Here is a 27,876-nt window from a genome sequence, read left to right on the forward strand (position 1 = left end):
ACCCTAACTGTGGTACAAAACTCCCTTTAATAGCATATACACTTTTGTTTGAAAATACAAATTTTGGCCAACACTTCCGAAACAAGAGCTAATTTTAAAAAAAACAGAGTTTAACAAGGTCATGCAGAGATTATATTTAAGTAGCACTTGAAACTTTTCTAGTCATAGTGACCTATAAAACTAGGCCTGGGAATGAATTAGGACCATAGTCAGAGACGGATGAGGAACAGCACCAACATCCCTACAGACTCAGTTCCTCCTCAATATAAACCAGTTTGAAAGATATCAGGCTGTCCTCAAGTTTAATATTAAATATTAAAGTCAAATGTTCCTACGCCTTGAACGACAACTGTTCGCTTCGAAATGGGGCTCGATACTAGAAAAAGGTTTCTTCTGAAAACGTACGAAATGTGGCTTTTCGTGCATTTTATCTTTGCACAAGTCTGACGAAGGCCTGGACCAGTTGGATGATGGGTTCCTGGCCTTCGTGGCTCGCCTTCGATCCGGGTGTGGAGGGTTTGGACTGGAGGGAGGGGAGGATGCCACTGGCTGGGGACGATGGGGATCCCCTCCTGAAGTGGCGCGACAGGCTGGAGAGAAGGGTGCTCTAAAGTTGGAGGGGGGGAAATTTGTTATTTATGGATAACTTTAAAAAAATGTAATTGAAGAAACTAACACTAATGAGAAAATGTAAAAGGGATTTAGATTACCCATCAATAAATGAAATGTTCTGTTACAACTATAGGAGTGCTATCCCACAGCCACTAGGGGGCAGCAGCGAGTGGCTGTTGAATATTTCACAAACCAAGAATCATTAGAAGCAGTAGGCTGCCATCTAGTGGACGCATGCTTACTATCAGATACGAAATTACCTATTTAGTATCTACAAAGCTAATTTCATGTGTTCTTTCCAAGTTAATATGTAAAGAGTTTAATATTAGTTTGATGGCAAGAAATTCCTCAAAAATTAAAAACTCTTTTTCTTTTTAAAACAGACAATACACAAATTATACAATATTGGAATAAAGTGGAACCTAGATATTATTAAAACGTTCGGAGATCAAAACCAGCATAAAATCTGCACGTTATCACAAGCGCAGCGTGACAGCTGGAGCCCGATGGGCTTCGCGGCCAACAGGGTGGACGTCTCACCAGTTCAGAGCTGAGCTCCTGTTTGAGCCGCTGTTTGTCACGAGGAAGGATGGCTGGGTCTTTGAGACAGCGGACAGCCTGAGAGATCAGGACGTAGAAGCAGTTCTCCATGGTGAACATCAACAACGACCTGAGATCCAAAGAAAATGTCACAAAAAATGATGTGAATAAGAATCTGAATCGATTTTATTGCATGTTCATAAACTACAAAAAAAAACAAACAAAAAAAAAAACTTTCACTTACTTCAGAGCTTGGATTTCCTCCAGTGAGGCCAGCGAGGCGATGCTCAGAGAGGCCGGCTCCTTCCTCTTCTCCATCTGAAAGTAAGCAGCACCAAGTCATCGTTTTTGAACTTTTGGGTGATCGACGCGGACCTTTGCGGCGTCCCGCAGCCCACCTCGCTCAGCATGCCCAGGGCCACGTTGATGGTGGCCAGCAGGGTCCCGAATGACGGCGCCACATCCGGGTCGAACGCAGGAGTCGTGAAGCTGAGCACAAACAAGGTCCTGTACTCAGCCAGGTCCATACACTGAGGAACAAGACAGCCACACTGTTAACATTTTATGCTCCTAGTAACATAGCTCAGCGTAAATAATCCAGACTGGTCATTTTATTGTGAACTCTTTGAGGGAGTGACCTGGTCCAGCAGAATCTGGCAGCAGTCTGGAGTGAAGTGTTGCAGGGTAGCCAGAGTTTTACTGAGGATCTTCAGCAGGCTGCACTGAACGGCCAACAGGGCCTTCTGCTCGGCCTCCTCTCTCTCTCCTCCTCCTGATGATGCTGCTGCCGCTGCTGATGCATCTTTATTCAAGGCCTGAGGCGGCCGCTGCGCCCGGGTGCCGGCGGGCAACGCCTCACCATTCTTAGACTGAACAGGAAATGCACATTTAGTGATGAAACATCATCTTCATCTGATTTAAAGTAATAAAAACTCTCAGATCTTAACCTGCAGGTAATGGTGGAGCATCTTTTTGCTGTGGAGCAGGTAGGTGCACGTTTGGCACAAGTAGCAAAGGTTTATCTACAGAGAGAACGACAAGAGAAATGGTGAATGAATTTTAAGAGTTTGCGGTTTTCGCTGAGGCTGCGATTCCCACCAGACTTGCCTGCACGTCTCTGAGCAGACTGGGGAGGTGGAACTGCCACTCCTTGCAGAAGCTGGAGAGCTGCAGCAGAAATCCCACGGTGTGATCTGCCTCGTCTAAACAGGACAGGCTCTGCACGGTGCGCACAGCGTTCAGACACTGAGCGGAGAGGAAACACAAGGCGGTGAACTTCCTGTGATCCAATCTCAACTATTTCAAGTCATTTAGAGGCAGCTGCGGCAGCAAAACTACAGCCGTGAGCCTTTTCAGGAAGATGTCGTAGCGACGACGAGCTAATCGACAGGCTCGCAAACGGACGACATGGACTAGAACGCTACCAGGGGTCCCGACCTGCAATATGCGCTCCTGATGCACTCCGACGAAGTCCAGGGCTTCGTTGATGAAGTTGTAGCGAAGCGTCTTGAGGAGGCTCTCCATCAGAGACATGCAGAGGCGGTAAACGCCCGGCCAGCAGGCGGAGTCCTGCGACTTCCGAGAGAAACTCTGAGAAACACCAAACATCCAGTTATCAGAAAAATGATGCAACTCTGAAATCTGGGTTAATATCAGGTCTGTAGGGAAATCTGTGATTTAACCATAAAAATAAAAAAAAGTAAAATGAAATTGTGACACCATCACATCATCCACACTGAAATTTTCCAATACTATCTTTTACATAAAAGAATAAACATGAAAAGTTTCTCTGGCTGAAACTGCTCATTGCAGGGAGACTCACATTCTTCAAAGTCCTGCCAAATTAAATAGACTGAATCTATACTTTTCCAGTCTGTTTAGAAATCGTCTACAATAACCACAAGCTGTTCCTTCAATGTAAAGTCTGCGTTTGTTTTTTTTTTACCTGCGATGTGCCGTTTGAGGAAACCTCATACACGCTCAGCAGGGGCAGGCAGATGGTTTGAATGACGCCTGCTCCAGCAACAGCTGCTGCCCCCTAAAACAAAACATTAGACACCCCCTCGTTCCTTTAGATTACGATGGCGCAGAAACGAAGTGCTGAGGTGTAGAGATGGACTTGCGTGTACCTGGGGAGTGCGGGCCAGCGTGAGCAGCAGGTGGAGCGCGGCCTCGGTGAAGAACAGGTTGTGTTTGCAGCGCAGGCTGATCTCCACGGCGCTCAGCACCGACGGCAGGACTGGGACCCTCCTCATCACCAGCACCCAGTGCTCGCCGTCTTCATCGCTGCGACACAGCTCTTTGGCCAAGTGCAAGGCGAGGACGCACACCTGACCGAGCAGCGAAAGAGAAACAACGAGGCACGCTGAGCTGAAAAAATCTGAAGGTTGCTGGACGGAGAGAGCCGCTCTCGAACGCGACGCGCGTTTCTCTCGCTCACCCCGTCTCTCTGGTCCTTCTGCAGACCGCGGGGACAGTCCGTCTCCATGCTGTCCTCCTGCTCCAGCACATCTCCCGTCTGGCTCATGTGCCGGGTGTTGTCGATGAGCGCCAGCGCCTCGTCCTTCACCGTCTCGCATACGGAGAGCAACAGCTGGGGCAGCTGGGAAATATCTCCGCCTGGTTGACCGATCATGCAGATGTCAGCCACTGAGGAACGTTTGACTCAAGTGCAGACAAGAGAAGAGGGAGAGTTTTGTACCGTTGAGACCCTGAATCTGAAGCACAGAGATGAGTGCAGAGAAGATTTTGGCTTTGGTCCGGTCCATCATCTGCTGGTCGGCCTGCAGGACGCTCTCCAGGATGAGGGCGAGGGGCGAGAGGATGTCAGGAGCCGCTGCCACCACACTGCGCACGGAGAGAGGAGTTGGAGCGTCTAATCATGAAACTATTTAAGCAGAATATTTCACCTACAGGTACAAAGAACCTAACTTGCCACAAATGTTCCTACGGGGGTTGCTTTTGTGATTGAAAAATTCAAGATGGCAACCAAGAAAAAATATTTTATTCCACTAAATGCCAACTTTCTATGTCAAATAATTTTTAAATCATAAATTTCTAAACAGAAAAAAATTAACTTAATGCTAAAATCACAGAGAAAAAATTTGTAAAAGCCAACGCTAAGCACAAAAAATTTACCTAAGCCGATGCTAAACACAGAAAAAATAGCTAAAGCTAATGCTAAACATTAAAAAAAATTGCAGAAACTAATGCTAACCGCTAAATAAATTTAAAAAAAATGTCAGAAACAAGCGCTGAACCTAACAAAATTAGCTGAACCCAACACCAACTGTCTCCAAGTCTGAGTCACAGATTTCAGTCCCCTTCCAGGTAACCACTGGCGTGAGACTGCAGATTTGGCGTCTGACTTTGCTACATATTACTACTTTAAAGTTGTAAGAACAGGATGAGCAAAGTCCAAAACGCATTATATGACATAAAGTCGATCCAAATCCTGAAAATGGCGAACATTTTACTGTAACAACTGTTTTAAAAGGCTCAAAAACGGAAGCCATCTTCTAAGAAGCCATCCTGAAATTCAGGTGGCTAATGGGGAATATGAAAGACATACGACCTGAGGCTAATTTTGACGCTTGTCTTCACATTTGAAAGATTTGTTACAGTAAGACGCAGCACTAGGTAGAAGATGTCAAACACACCTCCTCCACTGTTTCAGGAGGATAAGCAGGAGCGTAGCCATCATGGATCCCAGACGAAGACAAGGCACCGATGTGGGTGTGGTGAGCTGCAAATCAGGAGAGGGAAAATTAGAACTGGATTAAAATAAAAAAAAATAATAATAATAATTAAAAAAGAGTTTCAAGTCACAGCTTACAGCAGCTTTAGTCCCATCTAGAACATCCATAAACAGCTTCAGTTTGGTCGAATCCTCTGTCAGATGCATCACGTCCGCCTGAAAGCATCAGAGCAGGACGACTCAGATTTTTTGTTTCTCTACAAACTATCCAAACAAAACGGATTTCACCAACCAATTTACAGAGAAAAATTAAATAAAACATCAGTATTAATGTAACACACATGGGTGGTGGAAAGAATCAGCAGCATCCGCCACGCAGAAATCAGCATCTGTGTCTCCGGGAAGCAGCAGATGCCCTCCTCCTCCGTCTCTGCCACGTGACACACCAACGACTTCACATACTGGGACCAGTAGTCGTAGCGCCGCGCGTTGGAGAACTTTTGAAGCCCATCCTTCAGAGACTGCTCCAAAGAACCACTGTAACATCACACACACACACACACACACACACACACACACAGAGCGTTTTTACACTGCAAAAGGACAAAATACTACCAAGTATTTTTGGTCAAGTTTCTAGGGCAAATTATTATAGTGCACTTGAAATAAGTTACTTGCAAGCAACTTTTCACCAAAACATAGGAGCTTGTTTCAAGTCAATAATTTCTTTATTTTGATGGAAAAGTACTAGTTCCACTTGCAGATTATTTCACTTATAACATGGGAAAAGTGTCTTGTTATAAGTGAAATAATCTGCTGGTAGAACTGGTACTTTTTAAAAAAATCGATATTAAGGAATCGGTTCTTTAAACAAGCTCCTGTATTTTGCTGAAAAGTCACTTTTAAGTGACTTATTTCAAATGCACTAAAATAATTTGCCCCAGAAACTCGACCAAAAACACTTGGTGGTATTTTGTGTTTTTACAGTGCAGGATTGATCATTTGATTGGTGTTGGCACAGATTCAGGTCGACCAGCTGACCTGACGACGTAGTAAATCTCCAGACCGATGATCTTCATGACGAATGCGCAGGCCTCCAGGACGCATGGCTGTGGATAAATCAAACAAGTCGGGTAGTTATGAAGTAGTTGGTTCAGAAAAGTGAAAATGGGATGCGATTTGTTTATTTAACAAGGACCTCTGTGGTTTCCGACGGCGGGGTGACAGTTCCAAAAAGAGGCGTCGTCAAATTGTACCAAAATCTTTCCCTGCACAAAAAAAAAAAAAAAAACCACAAAGCACCATGAGATTGTTCTACAACACACCCTCACAGTAAAATCAGGTTTATTTTAGCTGCGTGTTCTCACTTTGTGCGGAGGACGGAGATGGCGCTGTCTCTGCGGTCCTGCCACAGCGCCAGGAGGAAAGCCAGCGCTGCGCGGTGGAGCAGCGGAGGACACCAGTACTTCCCCTGCTGCTTGGAGTCGATCAGCTCCAGCACCACGTGGAGGCAGCTCCACTCGCCCACCAGAAACTCCTGCAGGTCCGACAGAAACGTTTTCAATCTAGATGCTCAGCTGCTAAAAAACCCCCAACACAAAAAAAAAAAAAAAAAAAAAGGAGTTAAGCCAGGGTTTCGTACCTTTGACCCCTCGTTTCCATCTTTGACCTCCAGGTTAAGGAAGAGTTCGATGAGGCCAGGCTGCGTTTCCACAGCCACCGTGAGGAACTCCAGGATCATCACCTTGATCCTCATGTCCTCCGTTTTGCTCTGCAGCCGAGCGAGGAAGGCGTCCCTGATGGCGGCCGCGTCGTTGCCGAGGCAGGCGTACACCGACATGGGGGCCACCTGCGGAGGAAACCAGTTCCTTAGCGACATCATCTGGTGATGAATCGATGAAAGGCCCGAGGAGGTCTCACCGTGGCGAGCCTTTTCAGCAGCTGGATGGCGAGGCGGGGCAGAGCTGGATCGTGTTTGTGGTAAATGTATTTGGCGAGGACGACGACGAGGTTGCTGCCGTGACCGCCGTGCTGCGTCAGCGCCTGCTCCAGCGGGGACACGACGTCGGACGGTGGCTTCAGGCGGATCACGTTGTTTGTGACGGAGAAAGCCAGTTTGACCGTCTGGATCAGGATCTGACCTGGACCCTCAGAGCCACAGCTGCAAGAGGACACAAGATTAGTCACCAGTTTAGGGGACAAAACGGCAAACAAGCACAAAATAAAAAATGAAAAAAAAAGGTGGATTATTAGAATGAACATAATGAATTGTTCACCTGCTGGGCTGAGCAGCCAGGACAATGTCTATGGTGTCCACTCCGACGGCCATGATGTTGACGACGGCCTGGCCAGCCTCAGTGTTGGCCAAGCTGTAGATGCAAAGGGACTGCAGGGTGGGAGTGCTGCATGTCAGAGAACAAAAAACAAATAAATCAGCTAAATTATCTCTAAATTAGCGCACATCTTATCAAAGTATTTAATATTGGCAAAAAATAACAGAATTTTGGATGACCACACCATGTGCAAACTAGGGCTGGTTGATATGGTGTAAGAATAAAATCTCTGATTCTTCATTTCAGATCTCGTTTTTATCTGTTTTGCTCACTTTCCACTTTCTTTTGGGAGAAAACATTTTCAAAAAGTAGCTTTTAATTAAATCGTCCCTTCTGTGAGTTTTACGATGGCATGCCAGGGCCAGGTTATGACAATTTCTGTTCAATTACAAGAATATAGTCATAGTATTAACAGAAAAGAGAAAAAAATTTAGTTACGAGAAAAACAGCTTTAACGAGGAAAAAAGTAGCCAGGATCTGATGTGAGCAGCTCAGTTCTGGTGTTGTTTTGCATCAAAGTTCTGCTTCGGATAATAATGTGATGCTAAAAACTTATACCAAAACAGAACTTTATAACTTTACAAGATGCTCAACATTCCTCATTTTAATTTGTTATTTTTTGTGTTGGATTACTCATAAAATTATAACTTTATTCTGCTTTTATCACATTCTACTCGTAATGTTTAAAAAATAAATCTTAGCGTGACCCTAATACTCCATCATAGAGTTGACCTGAATTCAAAGTCCAAATAAATCAAAGCTGTAAAACTCGCTTGTCAAACAAAACTGTGGGTTCTGAGCATGCTGACATCACTCTGAACTGCGGAAACCCAAAGAGTCGATTGGTGGAAAAATAATCCCTACTTTCCAAAAATGTAATCTTCAAAAACTAAAAATGTTAAAAAAAAAAAAAGATTATATATATATTTTTTTCACTCTAGTGCAAACTCTGATATATTCCTAAATCCAAGCGACTGTATGGGCCGGCTCTCTGAATCACCAGAAAGCTGCGATGGTATTTCTGAACTCCATCCATACCTGCCCTGGTCCTCTCCTTCTGGGCTCAGGTTGAGAATGGCGTGTATCAACTCCAAAATATAGCAGCCTGTAGAGACGCACGCAAGTCAACTTTTACTCTGGTTCCTCTGTTGCTCTTCCAGAGCGATGTCAGGGAAAACAGGAAGGCTCACCTATTCTCTCTCTGACTCCATTGGTGTTGTAGCGCCACTTATGGTACGTCGGCAGCATCTCCTTTAGCACCAGCAGCACACAGGGAATCAGGCCTTTGCTCTGGGTGCTTCCAAGCTGCCCCTGAAGGAGATAAAAGTGATGCGATGCATTTCTAAAAACCAGAACTAAGACTCGGATCTGATGCTTTAAAAAAATAAAAAAATAAATAAATGTTTACCTTCACCAAGGTTGTAATGAGACGAAGGAAGGCGATTGTTACAGCGTACTCTCCTCTGGGTTGCTCAATCTGCACCAGCAGGTTGCCGTAGTTACCTGCCTTCATCCCCTCAGCACTAAAACAAGAGAAATATTAGTCTGATATTTTACAGATTCATCAGAATTCAATCTGGTTTGTTAGGGGTGGGGTTACCTGATACACTGGGCCATGTTGGTCAGAGGGTTGGAGGCGAAGGGGAGGAAGCCAGTGTGATGCAGACTGGACCACACCTGAGAGGAAATGAATTCAATTCAGAAATACTTTATTGATCCCAAAAGGGAAATTAAATCATTCATTCAGTTTCTTCAAAGAGTTACTGTAGGTAGTAGTAAAGATCTCTCTGTAGCAGTCTGTATTACTGCGAATCTCAAGAAGTCTCTGACTGAAGATACTCTGTCATACACTTCTTCCACAATGCATTCACTTTTCAAGCATTTTCGAGGTACATTTTCAAACTTTTCCAGCACCACACTTAGCAATAAAAACAGTACAAATAAACTAAAAAAAAAAAAAAAAAGACATTTCAATTCACTATTTTATATGATTTATTACTGTTATTAATAGTATATCATAACAGTATTCTACATTCTGGGATAAAGTGAACTAAAACATAACAAAATTGTATGTTTTGAAATGTCTTTCATGTTAAATTAAATGCTTTAAACACAAGAAAGTTACAAAAAACATCTCTAAAAGCTGTTCTCGCTACACTTTCTGGTATTTAGCAAATAGAAATAATGTTGGTAATTTTAACTGACCTAAAACAAGAGAAGTTTGGTTTGATTTAACTTCAAAACTGTCAAAAAAAATATGTGTCATTATTAGGTCTTATTAATGAAATGATCTGGTTTAAACTGTAAATAACATTCAACCAAATTTAGGCCTTTAATCAAACTCTAGACTGCACTTTATTATAAAACTGTGTGGTTTGGAATATGAAGGATTTTCAAGGACTATATACAGTTATCAAGCAATTCCCAAACTTTGAACACACCTAATTGAAACTGAAGCATTTTCAAGGATTTCAAGCCCCTTTAAAAACCCTGATGAAGGCAAGAAAATGAGAGACGAACAACCTGAACCTCCCTGCTTCAATCATACACACCTTCCCCGGCATCCTGGCAGCCAGCACAGAGAGACAGTTCACACAGGAGGCGATCACGTCCACCGGAGGGTTGATCACCGAAGTCAACCTGATAAACAAGACAGGTGCAAGATCAAGATTGTAAAAAAATAAATAAATAAATAATAACCTACAAGTTTCGAGAAGATGGTCTGACGTTCGATTACCTCTGCAGCAACATGTAGATGCGTGAGGTGAGAGGCAACAAGCAGTCAGACACGGTCCAGTCGGTGCTGATGATCTTATGGACCAGATCCAGGATGGGCTTCACGCGCGCACAGTGAGCCAGGACGTCTAGCGCAAACAGGTTTACAGTGCTGAATTAATTAGACGACTGCAACACACATTCCAAAACTTGTTTTTACGTAATGAACTGTTTAGTTTGAATAAACTATGAAAACCGTTAGATGACAAAAATGCTGTGAACGACTCCAAAACAGCAAAAAGCTGACAAACTTTGGTTAACATGCAAGATTGTTTAAATTCTAGCAAAATGCAGCAAGCAAATCTGGATTTCAGTTTTGACTTTAAATAAGTAAATGGTCAGTAAAGTAAGTTTAATTTTATTTTTGTTTTTTTTCCCCCCAGGAAAGTTTAAGGCTGCATTTAAGCAAAAAGGCATCGAGTCCTTAGTTGGACATATTCTACAGTAGGCTTATGTTTCTGCATTAAACATCTTTTTATGTTTGTATTGGGTATTTTCACTGACATATACCATGTTGTGTATGTGAGATAACTATATAAAACACATTTCATTTCTTTTAATTATATTTCAATACATTACGGTGCATCAGTTACTCACAAAAATGAACTGGAAATGAAACTAAATCCACTGAAGTCCAAAGGCAAAATGTAAAAGATATGTAGAAAACCTGGTGAGCTTCTGATCACAGCCGCTTTAAAAAAATTATAAATATACACATAAAAAATTGGAATAGCTTAAAACCTCTCTAAAGTACTTAAGAATGAGGAATTAAAAACTAATTTGTTGAAGGATTCTTTGATTTGAAGTTTTTACGTGTAATTTCAGTGTAAAAAAAAAAGTTTTATTTGTCATCATTGGCAATTCTCTATTTATACCTAAAGTTTCTTAAGTTGACTGGAGCAGGACAAAAAAATAAAAAATAACAAAAGTTATTTTGTTAAGAGGCTTCAAGGCGTTTCCACTTAGGAATGCTTTGGTTGATGTCAAAGTGACACTTTTGGCTGCTTTAATATTCTTGAGCCCACACTAGGAATCTTAAACACAGACTAAAAGCATCATGGCTGAGTGTTTACTGTGCTTCCAGCCTGTCTGACGTACCTGCAGTGGAGACGACGTGCAGCAGCATCTCCACCTCGCAGGTGAACAGAGTCCAGGCACTGTAAGAGTAGTCCCACCTCACCATGTAGCCCAGTTCCCCTGCAATCATCACCTGGCCCAGCGCTCCCTGGGGCATCCACAGGTTAGCCTGTCCTGAACCTAAAGAAAGATGATGGGATGAAGATGCGTTTATTTATAAACTATAAATAAGGTTAAACATCTCTGTATAAATGTGAACCGAAACAAACCCAGAGGGTAGAGGAGTTTTGGCGCCTGTCTCCTCCACAACGTCTCATCGTCCTTAGAAATGATATCAATGGGTTTGTGCTTGTAAACTTGTGTGAAGAAAGACATCTTGTCCAAGAAGTTATACACCTGCCAAACACGAGCACAAACACTGAGGCGTCTGCACAAAGAGAGGCTGCCGTACATCTGGTCAGGGAGGCATTTTACCTTCTTTACGGTCGACTTGTTTGACACGAGCGCGGTCAGCAGCTGCAGCAGAGGTCCGATCTTGTGAGGGAACATCCCAGCTGCACTGTCCAGGATCATCCCTAGTCCCCTGTTTGGCTTCTAGATTCAAATTTAGACAAACATGACGGATTAACAGCAAGGAATACACGGGTAGCTTTATTTTATTTCTCTTCCTTTGGCATTTTGTCTCACCATTTCCCAAAAGACTTCAGCTAAACTGGGAGCGGAGAGGACCTCGCAGGCGGCATCGATCAGGTGAGAGCCCTCCACACCGTTGGCCTGCAGGAGATTACAAGAGAGCCGGTTACCGACACACATGTAGATTTGTCTTAAACACATCAACGCCAGGCAGAACCTGTAAGCTCTCTTCTTCAAACGACGTGATCACGAACGACAGCAGGCCGTAAATACACATCTTGGCTGTGCTTGCTGTACACTGGAAAGGCAGAATCAAAAAGATGACTTAGAAAATTAAGTTACCTACACAAATGGCAACAACAAAAAATGCTGAACTGTTTTTGCATGTTTTTCTTGTTTTTTTTTAATTCTCTTGTGATGCATAATTTTTGCCGTCTTACATTATTTCCTGAGACTCCAAGCCCCTTCAGCATCGATGAAAGGTACTGGAAGACCCCCAGCTGCAGCGCCGTGTTGCCTATCCTCCGGATCACAGGATTGGACTCGTCAGGTCTGAGGGTGTGTCTCAACAGGACCCAGGCCAGCAGAACAGGGCCGTGATGAGGGATGTCCCCAAAAGTCAACAGCAGCTGATCCATCTCCTGGAGAAAAAAAGAAAAAATACAGATATCACAAAAATAAATTAAGAAAACTTCTCTATAAATTCACTCCAGGGTTTCCCCCAGTGTATTATAGGCCTGGCGGCCCGCCATGCTTTACTAGCACCACCGCCAGGCTAAGCCTTTATTGTTTTTGGGGTTTTTTTTAAAGGAAAATAAAATGGGGGGGAAAAAAATTGCGTTTTTTTGTTTTTTTTTAAGCCGGATTGCTGGCGTCTCCGTTACTCTGAACGTTTCACTATCAGAGCAGATTTATTCCTAAAAGATATGGTTATAGAAGATATCTTTATAGTTTATGCATTTAGAGCATGAACTGATAAATCACCGCTGGCGCTTCTGTGCATTGCCTCGCGCGCTGTAGCAGCTGGATGTCTAAAGTTTACCCCAACGCGGACCGCGCGCACCTCCTTTCACTTGAACTGGACACAGGCTGACCTGTATGGATATTTACATCAACCCCCAGTGAGGAATTATGATCAGTTATGAGAAGTTATTGATTACAGTAAGAGTTTAAACACCACCGCGTTAGCTCTAGTTGCGCAGCTCTACTTGAACCACAGGAATAACTTGTCGCACTTTCAGAGGTGCTTTGAGTGAGCGGTGAGAATTTGTGAACAAATCATTATGCGGCGTTTACATCTCAACATGCTGCCCAACGTTTGGCCCCATCTTCCCTGTAAAGTTTATGTATGCGTTACCGGTTGGCCGGTGCGTTAGTGGTTAACGAACCAGCTCTAATCACTCATAGTGCAGGTTTAACCCGGTGAGGAGCTTTCGCGCTCCCCTCGCAGTCACGCATCTCGCTGATTTTATATTATTTTATTATTATTACTAGTATTATTTTTCGGGTTACACTAAGCACCAAACCAGATCAAATGCTTTGTCCACATATAGTCAGACAGAATTAATGTGCGCGGCCACCAGACATCTGAAAAACTCGTCCAGAAACTCGACCAACCAAAATAGTTTCTGTGTCTCCTTGTTAAAAACTCAACAGACACGAAATGGAAGAGCTACTAAAGCCACATTAGCAGCATTGAATTCAATCTCCCGTTTGTTGCGCATCTCTGCGCAGTGCAGCGGATTTAACTCATCATGCAGGGCCGGTCCAAGGTTGATGAGGCCTGGAGCAGAATCTGACTTATAGGGGCCCCTTTTGTTGCTAAAAACATCAACACCTCTAACAGCTTCTGTGTTAGATTTAGTGAAATCTAGGACAGGGAGAGTAGTTTAATTGGCAAACCTAAAAAGAAATAAATTATAATTGCAGTTTACTAATTTGTATTTGTGAACAAACAGAGCTCAAACTCAAAGATTAAACTCACAGCATCAGATTGTAGCTGTGGTAACAAACCAATCTGACTATAAATATTGTTCTTTGAACTTTTACAAAGTAAACATGCCAGCTCCGTAAAATCTATAAATGTTAAATAATTTAAAATCTTTTAATTTATATATGCTGAAACCATTATGTCAAATTTAGCACCGTTGATCATCCCAATAAACAAATGCTACATTTATATATCTGTGGTCTGTGTTAAAATATTAGCATATTAGCTCAGCAGCTGCTGACTTAATTTGGATTTAACAGAAGTGGAAATAATTGATATTCATTTTAACTGTATTTTTTGATTTGCTGTTTTTAAGACTAGTTGTGGGCTTATATAGCAGTTCACTGACAATGATTTCCCAAAGCATATGATTACCCAGTAATATTTTTACTTTTTCTATCTACTTAATATCTTTTAATACAAAAACACGGTGGAGCACCAGGCTTAGCAAGTTTTCTGGGGGAAACCCTGCACTCTGCTCTTATTGTGGGAAAAAAAAGAAAACCGATTATCTCTTTTTCAATTAAAGGTTCGTGTCAAACCTTAATGACGTCAGGAGCCCCGGAAAACTGGTGCTGCTCTGTGCAATCCTCCAGAGCGCACTTGTGCAGAAAGTCCATGTCCATTCCCTCCACCAGGATGAGAGAGCTCAGGTATCTGCCAGCCGGAGAAACACAACAAATCAATTAAAACTATATCGAAAAGAACAATTAGAAAACTAATCATGAAAATAAATGGCTTTTATTGATGTGGAGATTCCAAGTAGAAGTAGTTGTGCAGCAAACAAATAGATAAAATCAGATCATGTCGTGCGTTTTTGTTTTAGATGTTTACATTTCATGAAATTGCATAAAACTGATCAATATCATATCAGCCAATGCCGACTCTGTCGACCTACCCGATTCTGTCAACCAGTGCATCCATGCTCTTGTCGACCAGGTGTCTGTTGGTCTGCCGCAAGCCAAAGCCTTGTTCTTTAAACATTTTGGTGAAGTTCAGAAGGTCAGACGGGCTCATCTCAAAGTAGGCGTAGTACAGGAAGATGATCTCCAGCAGCAGAGACTGCTCTCTCAAACACTGCATGAACCACCGGGAGACCTGCCGCTCGGTCTGAACAAAAACACAAACAACCACGACCGGTACTTATGAAAAGAGTCTGTCCCAGTGTCGTTGTGCGTTTTCCACATACAACGTGTTGCAAGTATTCATGCCACAAACGTTTTAAATACAAGATTTCAATCCCAAACGTTGTTGCATTTTGTTGGGATTTTGTGCAACTTCACTGCAAAAACAAAATCTTATCAAGTGTTTTTGGTCTGGTTTCTAGTGCAAATATCTTAGTATGCTTGAAATAAGACAAAACTAACTCACAAGCACTTTTTTCAGCAAGGCATAGGAGCTTGTTTTAAGTCAATTATTTACTTAAAACAAGGTGTATCTTGCTGAAAAGTTGCTTTTAGTTAGTTTTGTCTTACTACAAGTGTACTAAGACATTCGGACTAGAAAATAGACCAGAAAATACTGCTGGTCTAACTATTTCACAATCACTAACTACTTTGTGTTGGCTTGCCAGACGAAAACAAAAGAGCTGTGAAACACCCTTACCATGAGGTTGCCGTGGGTTTCCCATGTCGGTGCTTCGGCCTTGAAGAGATTCTCAAACTGTAACTGATAGCTGCTCACCAGGTCTTTCTCCAGTTTATTGACACAGTTACTGTACTCGGTCTACACACACACAACAAACACACAACAAACACCTGAAGTTGAATAAGAGAACCCACAACCTTTGTCATCAAGAAATGAACGATCAAATATGCTTGTGACCTCTCACCCGATAGGGATGACGTTCATCCTGAAAATACGTGAGCAGCAGCAGGACACATCTAAGCAGACACATCCGCTCCTCGTAATAGTAATCAGCTATCTGTGGGAACAATTACAGAACCAGTCGGATTTCAAAACTGCCATCAGGAAAGTTGCAATTAAGCTGCAGACTTGTAGACTCACCTTTAGAAGAAGTCCCTGGCTTTGTCGCTCATCCTTTAGAACAACCTGTAGACACAAACTTTTTTTAGACATCACCACTAATGCAGTAGTTCTTCTTTATGTCATGTGATAAAAAAAAAAGCTGATGGAGACCAAAACAATAATACTTTTAAGGAATCTTGGGTTCCTCTGTAGTCCTCTTGGAGATAGCATTGTAAAAGCTGCACACTCTGCTGCTCGTCCAGATTCTGTGAGATTTATGAACACACGTCTTAGCACGCACACTGAAAGCCGACATGTGTGCGTTTACTCAAAGAAAACTCTAAATTCGTACCAATAATTTACTGATCCGAAAGCCAAAGTCCTTCAGAGGTTGCACCACATCTTTGTTCTCCTTCACTTTCCCAGCAGAGGATGAGCTACAGCAGAAGAAGCTGACAATTACTCTTTCTGTGAATAATAACTGAATGAATGTGACGTGAAAATACCTCGCTGTATCTACCTGGGTGGCTTGTAATAACCAAGTCCTTGATGCAGTCTGTCCCAGTGTCTGTCAAGTTCTCCCTCGATCTGAGCCTGCAACCATACAAAACAAATGTGTGTTTGTTTGTTTTTTATTTGGTGTACACGTTACCAGAAATAAAACTGATAAATGCTCAGCAAGGTCCCAAAAGTACAGAAGAGGCATACCGGCTCTCTCAACGCAGATCTCCCCAGCAAAATCGTCCATAACTCTCGACAGCTCCTGAAAAAAAAAGTGAAAGTGGTGTATTTAGGCAAAGCGATGCAGAATGCGGTGTTAATGCATTATCAGCAGCACTGAACTGTTTTCAGTTTTTATGCTCTAAACATTTTAAGGATTTTAACAAATGAGCTCTAACAGCTCAGTTGGTCACCGCTTTGAGAATAAGTTTGTATTAGAGCTACACATTATATCAAATTGGATTGTGTTTACAAGATTGTAATCACAAAAAAATCCTTAGACGCTCTATGTGGCAGGAAATGCATGCAAATTCTGCCTGTAAAAAAACATATTAGTTTTTTTGGATAGACTTTTTTGTTGCAAATGACTGGTTCTAACATTCTTAACAACATGCTGAAATTAAATTAAACTGATACCAAAATGACATTAAAATAAGTAATGGAGACATGCAATATAATAAATATTGTTGATTATATAATCACAATCATTGTAATCAGTTACTTGTCACCCACAGCATTCTCTTACAAATGTAATAAACCATTTCAATTGCGCCGTAAGTACCTGGTTCTTACAAATTTTTTATTTAAAAATGATTTCCTTTTCCAAACTCAATTTTACCACATTTACAATATAAGTATAAGACTTATTTTGCAGAGCAAATATTTCTACACTGCTTAACATTTAAATATATCCACAAATAACATGGAAACAGACATTTGTTCTTCAAAGGGTTCTTGGTCTAAATAACACAGGCTTCATCTCTGCCATTATCCCTAAATAAGATCTATCCATAAAACCTCATGGTGTCTGTGCACAGATACATAAATGGTTTTCAGTTAGTAAGTAAATAGATCAATCTATCCATACTGACATTTATGTCATGATAACTCAAAACCTTTAAATAAAATGCAGTTGGAAAAAACTATATTTCATAATTCCAAATATTTATTATTCAGACAAACAGGACATGAAATAGCCTGACAACATTTTGTTCAATTTCACTTTTCCATATATTCTTTTAAAACAGGAAAAATACTAATAAATTGCAAATTGCTGAAGACAAAATAGAAACCAAGGATGGAACTTTGAAATGGCTTTTTCATCATCCTGTTTAGCACGCTCATTACAAGTATAGCTATTAAAGTCTACTCCGTATATGTACAAAAATAAATCTGCTATCGTTTTGATCTGGCATCATTAAGCCTAAAAAGGTTCTTTTAGATCAAACTAATAAATTGTGACAGTTAAAAGATTGAATACTGAATTCAGTTCTCAGATCGATCTTCAAGCTGTAAAACTCTATACATTATTTTACACTTAACTAACTTAAGCTAACTTCGTTGTCATATCTCGATCAACAGTTCCGTTACTTTGTCCATTATCACATAACTTTATTTAATCCCTGACGAGTAGAGAAAGTTGTTGAAGATAATTCAGAGATAGTTTAATTTAAAATAACGTATTTGTCATTTAAAATAACGAGTAATTTCAATAGCTGACGTTTGTAGTTTTTGTTGACATGCGGCGCCGCGCTGGAGAAAAGCCTTTCAAACGTTAGCAGCAGTTGCTAAGCTAACTAAGCGTGGCGCTAACTGTTAAAAAGACGAACATTCAAACGCGTCGGTTACCTTGAATTAAAAATTGAAGCTATATTTATACATGTTTACTCTCCAGTAGGTTTTGTTAAGTCTTCAGACCTTATTAATGTTAAATGAAGTATGTGTGGCTGTTACTACCTGACGCTGATCTCTGATTCCGCCATCTTCGCCTCGGCCCTGTGATTGGTCGGTGAGAGCTGGCCCGTCACATCAGATTCTTCTTCTGGAGCTAGTGTTAAAGGTCAAAATTGCTCTACTGCCACCTTCTGGGAGGAAATTGTTAGGTCAAATAAAGTCTCCCCGTGGTCTTTCGCACGATTTCATGATATGAACTCAGTAATAAAACACGATTCTCACCTGTTTACCGAGAGCTTTCAACAAAATCAATATTACATCTTAATTTCAAGATCCTGGGTTACTTTGCAGCCGTATAATCTATTTTAGAAAGTTATATACCTTTTGAATAAAGACACATTTTATTTTTTACTAAAATCTATTTTCAAAGTTGGAAAATATTATAAACATAAAAGAACAATAAATCATGTATGTTAATAGCACTTGTATATTTGCAAATGTCAGCTCTCTGTTAAGATAAGTTAAATTTTGGATCTCAAAGTTATTTTCCATCGCCAGACACACACTCAAATGAGATTTAACTAAATAACTTATTATTTTAGTAATATTTTTTATTAATATGTAATTAATGAGCACAATAAATACAGTAATTCAAACCCGAAAACAACAAAATGCGAAAGGGAGACGTGTGTTTTGAATTTTTTTTTTTTTTTTTAAGAGAATATATGTTTCTCGAGTCATTTGTGAATAGATCCTTGAATACACGAATAAGCTCTGATGTAACAAATCAATTTAGGGGGAGAATAATAAAATAAAGATAAAGTAAATATCAGGCGCTATAATCGCATATCTTTTAATTTTAATTGTAGTTAGTGTTATTGTAGAGTTTTATTAAAGACCAACTTGTATAAAATAATACAAAATATTTTTGCGAAATTGGTTTTTAAATCTTGTAAGCCCGTCATTATTATTATTATTATTATTATTATTATTATTATTATTATTATTATTATTATTATTACAAATAAATACTAACAATCAAATAAAACTGTTAATTTCCGTCTTTTTATGACCGCTGTGATGGTATCACGTGACAATGCTGTCAAACATGGCCCCTTCCTGCAGGCTGTGAGAGGAGCGACAGCTGACAAAGCCAACAGGTTTACACAGAAACGGCGGCAGCTCGTCCCGTCATAGCGCATGTTCGTCCAGATATAGCTGCATTTATGTGGTGGGTACTCTTGTTTGTCTTTATCGGCGTAGGTTTCACTTCCACAAAGCCTTCTGTCGGCGCTCACCGGCTAACTCGCTACAATCAGCTGGATTTCAGTGTTAGCTCTGTGACGTGTGAGGTTGCAGCATTCTGTAAGAATACAAGAATTTCTGTAGGTTGTACTTTTCATCTGCAAAGGAATAGCGATCATCTGTCAATAAAGGACAGCTGATCCGTGGTTGCTAGTCGCCCCGACTTCCACCCCCACAGGAGCAAAGGTTGCAGCTGGTGTGGAAAGATCACCCGTGTCTTTCCACACCAGACTGAGGATGTTTCTAAACGGAGTTTTTCCACACTGACTATATTTAGGTGGTTTTGCAAGAGTTCAATATCCCGTTTGAACTGAAAAAGGGATTTTGCGATCTTGAATACAGTGATTAACTTGTATGACACTGCATCCTTTAATGTATTCCCCCTTTCTCATTTGTTTATACATTTTTTGTTTGCTTGTTTTTATCTTTGCAGCATGCGAAACATGCCTGCCACACGATGAAGAACGGCATCAAAAGGAAGTGACGAGGTATCCCGTTCTGCTTCAGACCCATCTGTTCAGATTGATCCCTCCATCTCTGTTTGGCCTCATCCTCCCTGACGCCATGCAGGTGAACCCAGTTTACGTGGAGTCAGTCGTCGTCCTGGCCGTGGTGCTTTGTGTCCACATGGCCATCTGGAACCAGCACTCCTGGTGCAGCATAGCTCTCGTCATTCAGGCGTTCTACGTCCAGCACAAATGGGACCGTCTGCTCAAGTCGGGAGCTGCCGTGTTCCAGTTTCGCCTGTCAGCCAATAGTGGCATCGTTCCTGCTTCCATGGTGATGCCTCTGATGGGCCTGGTGCTGAGAGAAAAGTGCTCTGCCTCAGGGAATGTCTACTTCGAGCGGTTCTCCATGGTGATCACCATCACAGGCATGATGCTGGCGCTGTTCCTCTCCCTGATTGCGCTGGGTGTTACGAGACCCATCCCAACCAACACTTGCATTATCGCAGGGCTGGCCGGCAGCGCAATCCTCTACACGACAAAGCAGACCCTGACGGTGTCGGAGGTCATCGAGGTGCTAGAGGTGTTGTTGATCTTTGTTTATCTCTGTTTGATTGTGCTTTACCTGCTTCCACGCTGCTTCACACCCGGAGAGGCCCTCCTCATCGTCGGTGGAATCAGTTTCATCTTGAACCAGCTCATCAAGCGCTCGCTGAACCTGGCAGAGGTCAAAGGTGACCCGGTGAACTACTTCCTGCCGGTGGTGGTGGTGGGTTCACTGCTGTTGGGTGTTTTCTTCGCCCTGCTCTTCTGCTTCATGGAGTCTGAGACTTGGGTGTCCTCCCTCTTCTTTCATATGATGACAGCCGTTCTGGTTCTGGGCATCCTGATGCCGTGGTTGTCGCTGTTCATCGGCCGGCACCCCATCATGTGGCTTTTGGACTTTGTCACCCTGAATGACAGAAGACTCTGTTTGCTGGGGTATTGGGTGTTTCTGGCAATCGTCGCAACTTGTGTCGTGCTACATCAGAACTATCAGCGCCAGTCGGGATCCAAGAAGCACCAGGCTTCTACCGTTGTCAGGAAGTATTTCCACCTGATAGTAGTGGCCACCTACGTTCCAGGACTGATTTACGACAGGCAGCTGCTACACGTGGCTTCTGTCGGATGCCTGGCGGTTTTCTTGTTGCTGGAGTATGTCCGCTACTTTCGTATCCTGCCTTTCGGCCAGCTGCTCAGGCAACTTCTCACCTTGTTCCTGGATGAAAGAGACTCTGGCCCTCTCATTCTCACTCACATTTATCTGCTGCTGGGCATGTCTCTGCCCATTTGGCTGTTTCCTGGACCCTGTGCTCCCAAGGGGATCCTCACTGGGGCTGGGGGTTTGGTACCTTACGCGGGCGTGCTTGCAGTGGGAGTCGGAGACACCGTTGCGTCCGTCTTTGGCAGCACCATGGGAGAAATCCGCTGGCCTGGCACCAGGAAAACCTTGGAGGGGACCGCAACGTCCGTGTTTGCCCAGATCATCGCCGTGGCGATGTTCCTCATCTTTGATGGAAGCATCAATCTGAACTCGACCTACTCATGGATTGTTGGTTCCATCACCCTCGTGGCTTTGCTGGAAGCCTACACCTCCCAGATTGACAATCTTTTGCTGCCGCTCTACCTCTTCATCCTGCTGTTGCTTTAAGTGAACAAACGGCAAAAAGAAACATTTCATAACTGTCTGTACTCGAGTGTTTCCTGTGGCAAAACGAAATTGTGAATGAAATGTCTTAAAGAAAAGCAAGTAACGGAAGCCCTTTAGGAATCAGCAGACGGGGAGGAAAAGGTAGAGCGTCACAGCACAAAAAAAATCTGCTAACAGCTTGATCTCTTCAGAAAATGATGTTGCACACATAAAGTCTGTCCCTGTACACCTTCATGTTGCAATAAGGAGATCCAGAGCAGGTTATAAAGAAACATGAGCTCAGTGTCAGTGGTGGTGTACATTTCTGTCCTGCCTCTGAAGAACTCAACCGCTGACACCTATAAATCTTAAATTATGCAAACTGAGTTTAGCACAGTGGGAATGCATTAGTTTAGTCCCATATGGAACTACTACCTATTGTTTTGATTTTTGATATATTTTTTGTACAACCAATACATCTATGTGCATTGCCTTGGAAGAACATCATTTAAACGTTTCTCTCTTTATCGATCTTTTTGTTCTTTGATTGTCAGTCTTGAGCACCCCCTCCCCCCGTGGCAATATAAAGGATTGCCCGCTATGCTAACATGCCTTAAGATGTGTATTTTCTCTAGCAGGCGATCACTTATTGTAGAAGTTGTAGATAAAAGCATGGCAGTCCAAATCAACTTATTTGTATAAGGGCTGGCTCTCCTTGTGATTCTGCATGACACTAATGTGAACTCTAGTACTGTAACATATTTATATGCAGCTTTCCTGAGCTACGATTTCTGTTTTGCTCTAAATGTTTACTTTGCTCTGTATGTTTGTGGTTTAACTGGACCATTCCTTGTTAAACTGATCATTTAAAATATTAATATTATTCTTATTCTTATTATTATTATTATTATTATTATTATTGATTATGATAATGAATCGGTATGTATGTTTTTGGGTCAAACTATGAACAGACACCCTGAGATTTAATTTAAGATGTTTTGTAGACAGATGTCATTATGTTGGACTTCATCACAAAGATACTTTAATTTATTGTCTGAGCTTTGACTTCAGTGTTGATTGGCGTTATTTCATATGTGTGTGTTTTTTTTAAGTTGTGACGTGTTTTGGAATAGTCGTATGCTGTTATCTCACGATTCTTTCCTTTTTCTGTATTATTGCATGATCTGCGCATCATGGCCTGCTAAGCCTCCTGTGTGAATGAATGACCATAGTACGAAAACACAAAAATGAACTTTCTCATTTATAATTTGATTTGTTAATAAAACTGTTTACATGTTTGTGTTAAAAATCATTTGGCCTTGAAGTTGAATTAGTCGAGCTGAATCTTAAAATGGACATATGTTGGAATGCTTAGACTTTCTTGCATTTTGTCACACCACAATGACAAATGTCTCAATCATTTTATTGAGCTTTATAAGTAAAAATGATGCATGGTTTTCCAATATAAAAAAAAACCTAAATTATACATTGTAAACAGACATGTTAAGGTAAGGTGAGCGCTTCCAATGATGCATTACTAAGTGCAGGATTTAATACTAACAATATAAATTTAAAGTAGCTCACAAAAAAAAACAAAAAAAACATTTCTATCACCAAAGATAATCAATGGGGCAGTTATTAAAATGCAAAAAAAATATTTATTTTAGTAATTATTGGTCACATTTACAAAAATATGTATGCACTCATTATAGTGTTCAACCATTATTTATGAACTGCATAATACTGCAGTGGCTTTCTCGACATAATGCTCGGTGCTTTGACGGTGCAGCCTGCCAACCTGAGGAGTTGTGACCCAGAAAAGTTGGGGAAAAAAACCCCCACTGAGCTGATTTACACATTAACAGGTGTGAAACATTGTTCCCAGAAACTTTCTGCAGACGTCGAACATCTTCCTCGTATAAAACCGCTCCTCTTTGTAAGCTGCCAGAGACTTTGTTGTTATTTAGTGTAGAGAGGTGGGAAAGGCAGCTCCTCTGTGGGTTGCAGCCTTGGAAAAACAAAAGGAGACATGATTTATGGGCTACACAGACAAAGCCAAATGATTTTTGTCTGTTGGGTGGAATTAAATGATTGTTCACAACAAGAAAGCTATATGCTAGATAAGAGCTGTGTGAAAGTAAAATGCAAGCGGTGTCAACCCTTGGGGGTCTGACATAGGAAAAAAAAAACATTTTCACCAGTTGTCAGGGCTCCAGAGAGTGTCTAGGGCCTCCATGATGTGGAAGGTGTAGACATGGCGAGAGTCTTCAGAAGTGTTTTCAGCACTTCTGTGCACCACTTCCCCGTGAATCAGAACCACACCACCTGAACGGATACGGAGACGGATGAGAAAAATAACAAACTATTATTTCCAGGTGAACCATGTAAAGGCCTCAATCCATTTGGAGATAGTCTTCCAGAGATACACATGAAAATTGGCCAATCTATGCAGATATTAGCAAAATCTTATTTTAGGCACAAGGTGTAAACAGTAAGTATTTTGACACTTTAACCAATCAGACCCCTTTCCTTCTGTACATCTTTATGTCATCCGAACACGGTTTCTTTGTCTCGGTCACCTTTTTTAACAGGCACAGCTACAAACTTGTCCTCATCATAAGTTGGCTCTCTTCCGATGAAGTCTGTCAGCGGGAAGGAGCCTTTCGGGGTGCGCACCATTCGACGGGAAATACCGCCTAAGAAAATAAAGCGGTGATGTGAGAAAGTCACATAAAGCCAAATGCACCAACAGACAAATTGTCCAGTGTTGTACTCACTGCTCTGTGATCCCGGTATGAACCACAAGCAGCCATTGTTGACAGTCGCATCCTCCAGGGCGATCCACAGTCCCATAACTCTGCCCAGGGGCTCCGTGTACAGAAACGTGGCGTCCTGGTGCGGCGTCACTGTGCAACACACAACAATCAACTGCAGACTTTAAAGTTGCATTTCATCATGTCACGAGGAATCATGGTAACTCCCCACTACCACTGAGTGCAAAAGGTAATGATCAGATTTCTGTGTTATGACTGATTTACAGCATACTGTCACAGTGAAACACAGTGTGGTAACAGGCTAACGGCAATTAGTTTGGCTGATTTAAATTTTCACATTCAATATTTATCCAGTTTTCTCAAGAGGATGCACATTAAATACCTAGAATGAAGAACAGGATAGAGAGAAACTTTGGATGCATCAGATTATCATATTTGCATCATTTTACAGCATACGGATGATTTACCTTTAATAACATCATTTCATCTTTTTCAATGCCACACACTGCTTTCTCCTATTTTTAATTTAGGCAAAACCTGATCATTCAGGCTACGTAGGCCATTAAAACAGTTAAAACAACAACTATGAAGATATGACATTATTAAGTTTGCATAATATTTTTTCTGATTTGGCCAGAGCTTGTGCTCTGGAACATCCTTGAGCCAGTATGATCATTTATTGAACAATTTTAAATTATAATATATGTATTGTCTTCCCTTCTCTGGTGATAAATGAAGAAATAAAAGCTTTCTTACCTTCGCCACCAATTCCTGGTTGCTAGAATTGATACAACAGTGAATGATTTCTCAATGTAGTCGTGCATTATTTAGTGTGTAACGCTCTCAGACAGACACATCCCTTACCTTAAAAATGTACATACTCTGCAGTATCACAGGATTAACCAGGCCCAGTTTCTTGGCTATTCCCTAAAAGTACATTTCATTTAAATGCTGATTATTCTTTGACCTTTCACCCCATTCTCTGATTTTGTATCACAGCTAACTCACCTGAACTTTGGGTGAATGTGTAACTTTCTTGTACAAAGCTTCATACGCATGTAGGGCTAAGAGGGAAAAGTGTCTGTCATTGTGTCAACAAAAGGGGGTTTTATTTACTTTGTTTTTGGACATGAATGAATAAATCGGGATTTCTTACCATGCCCAACTTTATTTAGAGACTGCTGCTTTGGAACGATGAATTCCCCTGGGGGACAAGACACGCTCCGGTTCGTTTGGCTTTTCATTACTTGTTAAATATTTGACAGGACAAGATAGGGTTTCACAAGAGCTCACCTTTGTCGTCAAAAACACCCTTCTCAAAGAAAAAACGGATCTTATCTCCACTCGTGATGAAATAATCCGCATTCCCCTGCAGGACGAAATATTAACAGCAGTCAACTGATGAGTCTGGGGTGAAAGGCGCTCTGTCTCTAAACGCACTGCTGACAAAAGAGTTTGGCATTAATCTGGCAGAAGGAAATTTGGGGTAAAGGTATATATATCTGTGCCTTGCAAAATATGTTCACAGTCAGTTATGCCATAACCACAAATGTTTACATGTTTTATTGGTATTTTGTACAACAGATCACCATGAAGTTGTGTGTAATTATGAAATAAAGGGGAAAAAAAGTATTTCTTAATATAAAAATATTTTAAAAAGAGGTGTAGCAAAGATATATACTAAGTCATTATTTAACTTTTGCTGCAAGTATTCATGATTCTGCTTTTTTTTCCCCCCCAATGTTCTTGATTCCCCAAAAAATACGTAAAAGTTCATGACTGTAATGTGATGTAGCTGCTTTTGCCAGACACTAACCGTGACGGGACTTTCTGCAGCCCTACCTGCATCTTTTACGCCGAGATGCAGCGGAAAGCGTGCGAGAAAGGAGAATCAGGTTGAATGAGCTGTCGAAAGCTGCCAGAGTTTCGGCGTGCGCTGATGTGTTTCTGACTAAGTCACCTGCTTTTTTAGCTGCTCGTCGTGGTAGGTGGAGAAAGTGGTCCGGCAGTGGTCGGGGACGTCCATCCGGTCCACGATCTCAGCCATTCTCTGCTTCAGCTCATCGCACTCCTGAGGGGTGAGCAGCCCGTCCAGAACCACATATCCATCCTGCTTGTACTAAACACACACACACACACACACACACACACACACACACACACACACACACACACACAGAGGTGTGGAGGTAAAGCTTTGCAGCTGACATTTGATTTTTTTTAACAGTCAAATCTTCTGCATTTGCACAATAAATATTTTATATAAGAATACATTTTCTTGATTGAAAAATTATTCCAATTCTGATTATGCAATAAGAAAAATGGTGAAATTAGTGAAAGCACAAGATGTTTCCACTTGACTAAAGTTTTTTAGCTGCTTTATATCACTACCACAACGTTTTTCCAGATTACAGCATCTTCTAAAGGTTACCAACCACATTGGTAAATTATTTATTTTAGATTTTTTCTCTCTCTTTTTTTGTTAGTTTAAAACTTAATTTGAGTTTGTTTGAATCCTTTCCAGCTGCAGTGGCGAAACCGTACAGAACAAATATGACATGAATACCAAACTGTGGTGAAAATAACTGATTCAGCATCAACGTGAAAACTTGAAGCGATTTTTAGTTGCGTTATGTAACCATCTGTGCCGTCTGGGATCTGGAATGCTATTTTGACATCGGTCGCCTAATGTTGGTGATTAAACTGAATTTTGACTCATCTGTTGCTCTAATCACAGTTTCTCCACATGCTGCTCCCACAAGCGGCCTCTTGTGGGTGCAGCATTCTTACGTAATGATCCCAAACATTTGCACTTTTTCACGTTTTCGCGCAGTACGATCCTGGCAGAAGGCATCAGCGCACGTTCATTAGAGTATTTCAGAAAAAGTTGTAGCTTTAGCAGTTTTATTTTATTTAAGTTGGTATTTTTAAATGAATGTGTATGGTAAAAAAAAAAAAAATCCTCACCTTTTGCACGTCTTGATCTGTCATAAAATCCATTATGATCTACTGGGAAGCGATCCCGCCGAAGGCAAAGCCACCGTGTGTGTCACCTTTATCATCCGGGTAACCTGCAGTCTAAACACGTGAGCTGTCAAAACCAATTTAAATGCAACAGTAGTGTAATAGGATTTTGTACTTTTAACTCTTTCCTTGCAAGACAAGGCGACCAGCAGCTTGAGCGTTCTGTCGGTGTAGTGGCACAGTCTGGCCTCTGGGTGTCACTAACGTGACACAAAGCATACATAATAAAATCTAAATCTCTCTGGCGATACGTTTTTTTTTTTAACATATTCATTTTACACTCTTAGAGTGATTATGCATATTTCCTTCTATGTTCAACAGAGCCATACAATTTTTAAAAACAAAAGTGGAAAACACGCCTGATAATTGTTAAAAAAATAACAACTTCATCAATCCTGTATGAGAGACAGACTCTTAAAAAAACATAACATTGTACATAAAATTAGTCTGAATTGTCAGAAAATGTTTTTTGTTTCCCCCCCCACCCCCCAAGTTCCCAGACCTAAATCCTAAGTCAAATAATAAATAATAAAAATTTTGATCAGAAGTGCACCTCATTCATCTTGCAGTCTCTGGAAAATCTATATGCTGTGGAAAAGGGAATCATTAAAGACCATTCTCTGTTTTTACCAAAATATT

General features: G+C 41.3%; 3 protein-coding genes across 4 annotated transcripts; 1 reads left to right on the forward strand and 2 right to left on the reverse strand.

Annotated features, from left to right (window-relative positions):
• Nucleotides 1–8: 8 nt before the first annotated feature.
• Nucleotides 9–18,173, reverse strand: nup188 (nucleoporin 188). Its single transcript, XM_007571539.2, has 43 exons — nt 18,083–18,173; nt 16,334–16,388; nt 16,146–16,219; nt 15,978–16,062; nt 15,811–15,891; nt 15,665–15,709; nt 15,489–15,581; nt 15,263–15,382; nt 14,556–14,767; nt 14,200–14,314; nt 12,108–12,308; nt 11,885–11,965; nt 11,722–11,808; nt 11,509–11,628; nt 11,304–11,430; nt 11,056–11,214; nt 9,920–10,046; nt 9,735–9,822; nt 8,783–8,859; nt 8,591–8,705; nt 8,373–8,493; nt 8,221–8,287; nt 7,126–7,251; nt 6,770–7,010; nt 6,492–6,698; nt 6,217–6,386; nt 6,048–6,117; nt 5,891–5,958; nt 5,191–5,386; nt 4,988–5,065; nt 4,812–4,897; nt 3,854–3,999; nt 3,593–3,771; nt 3,282–3,482; nt 3,098–3,190; nt 2,590–2,742; nt 2,260–2,397; nt 2,100–2,174; nt 1,791–2,021; nt 1,551–1,682; nt 1,397–1,470; nt 1,153–1,282; nt 9–607 (listed from the first exon to the last, which is right to left on the reverse strand). The coding sequence occupies exons 1-43, from the start codon at nt 18,106–18,108 to the stop codon at nt 428–430; spliced, it is 5,250 nt and encodes a 1,749-aa protein (XP_007571601.1). The 5' UTR covers nt 18,109–18,173; the 3' UTR covers nt 9–427.
• Nucleotides 18,174–19,107: 934 nt separating this feature from the next.
• dolk (dolichol kinase) lies at nt 19,108–23,265 on the forward strand. The gene is made up of 2 exons (XM_007571542.2): nt 19,108–19,250; nt 19,758–23,265. Exon 2 carries the CDS (start codon nt 19,889–19,891, stop codon nt 21,458–21,460), a length of 1,572 nt encoding a protein of 523 aa, XP_007571604.1. The 5' UTR covers nt 19,108–19,250; nt 19,758–19,888; the 3' UTR covers nt 21,461–23,265.
• Nucleotides 23,078–27,371, reverse strand: phyhd1 (phytanoyl-CoA dioxygenase domain containing 1). 2 transcript variants are annotated; one of them, XM_016681488.1, is made up of 12 exons: nt 27,181–27,371; nt 26,174–26,332; nt 26,056–26,061; nt 25,507–25,582; nt 25,370–25,417; nt 25,222–25,277; nt 25,078–25,140; nt 24,970–24,991; nt 24,217–24,345; nt 24,019–24,135; nt 23,638–23,764; nt 23,078–23,447 (listed from the first exon to the last, which is right to left on the reverse strand). In XM_016681488.1, exons 1-12 carry the CDS (start codon nt 27,211–27,213, stop codon nt 23,399–23,401), a joined length of 885 nt encoding a protein of 294 aa, XP_016536974.1. In that variant the 5' UTR covers nt 27,214–27,371; the 3' UTR covers nt 23,078–23,398. The 2 variants fall into 2 exon arrangements, with proteins under 2 accessions (XP_016536974.1, XP_007571605.1); XM_007571543.2 differs by lacking the exon at nt 26,056–26,061 and having other exon boundaries at nt 27,181–27,366.
• Between the last annotated feature and the right edge of the window lie 505 nt (nt 27,372–27,876).

Source organism: Poecilia formosa, unplaced genomic scaffold (genome assembly GCF_000485575.1).
Source record: "Poecilia formosa unplaced genomic scaffold, Poecilia_formosa-5.1.2 Scaffold282, whole genome shotgun sequence".
Classification (NCBI taxonomy): Eukaryota; Metazoa; Chordata; class Actinopteri; order Cyprinodontiformes; family Poeciliidae; genus Poecilia; species Poecilia formosa.

Excerpts from the sequence above, each read along its gene's own strand:
- nup188 (XM_007571539.2), bottom strand. The coding sequence starts at position 18,108 with ATGGCGGAATCAGAGATCAGCGTCAG. Across the intron at positions 11,215-11,303 it reads AAAACTCCTCTACCCTCTGG|GTTCAGGACAGGCTAACCTG; the intron begins GTTTGTTTCGGT and ends ATCTTTCTTTAG. Across the intron at positions 6,387-6,491 it reads ATGGAAACGAGGGGTCAAAG|GAGTTTCTGGTGGGCGAGTG; the intron begins GTACGAAACCCT and ends TCGGACCTGCAG.
- dolk (XM_007571542.2), top strand. The coding sequence starts at position 19,889 with ATGCAGGTGAACCCAGTTTACGTGGAGTCAGTCGTCGTCCTGGCCGTG.
- phyhd1 (XM_016681488.1), bottom strand. The coding sequence starts at position 27,213 with ATGGATTTTATGACAGATCAAGACGTGCAAAAG. Across the intron at positions 25,278-25,369 it reads TCTAAATAAAGTTGGGCATG|CCCTACATGCGTATGAAGCT; the intron begins GTAAGAAATCCC and ends TTTCCCTCTTAG. Across the intron at positions 24,346-24,969 it reads ACCAGGAATTGGTGGCGAAG|TGACGCCGCACCAGGACGCC; the intron begins GTAAGAAAGCTT and ends TGTGTTGCACAG.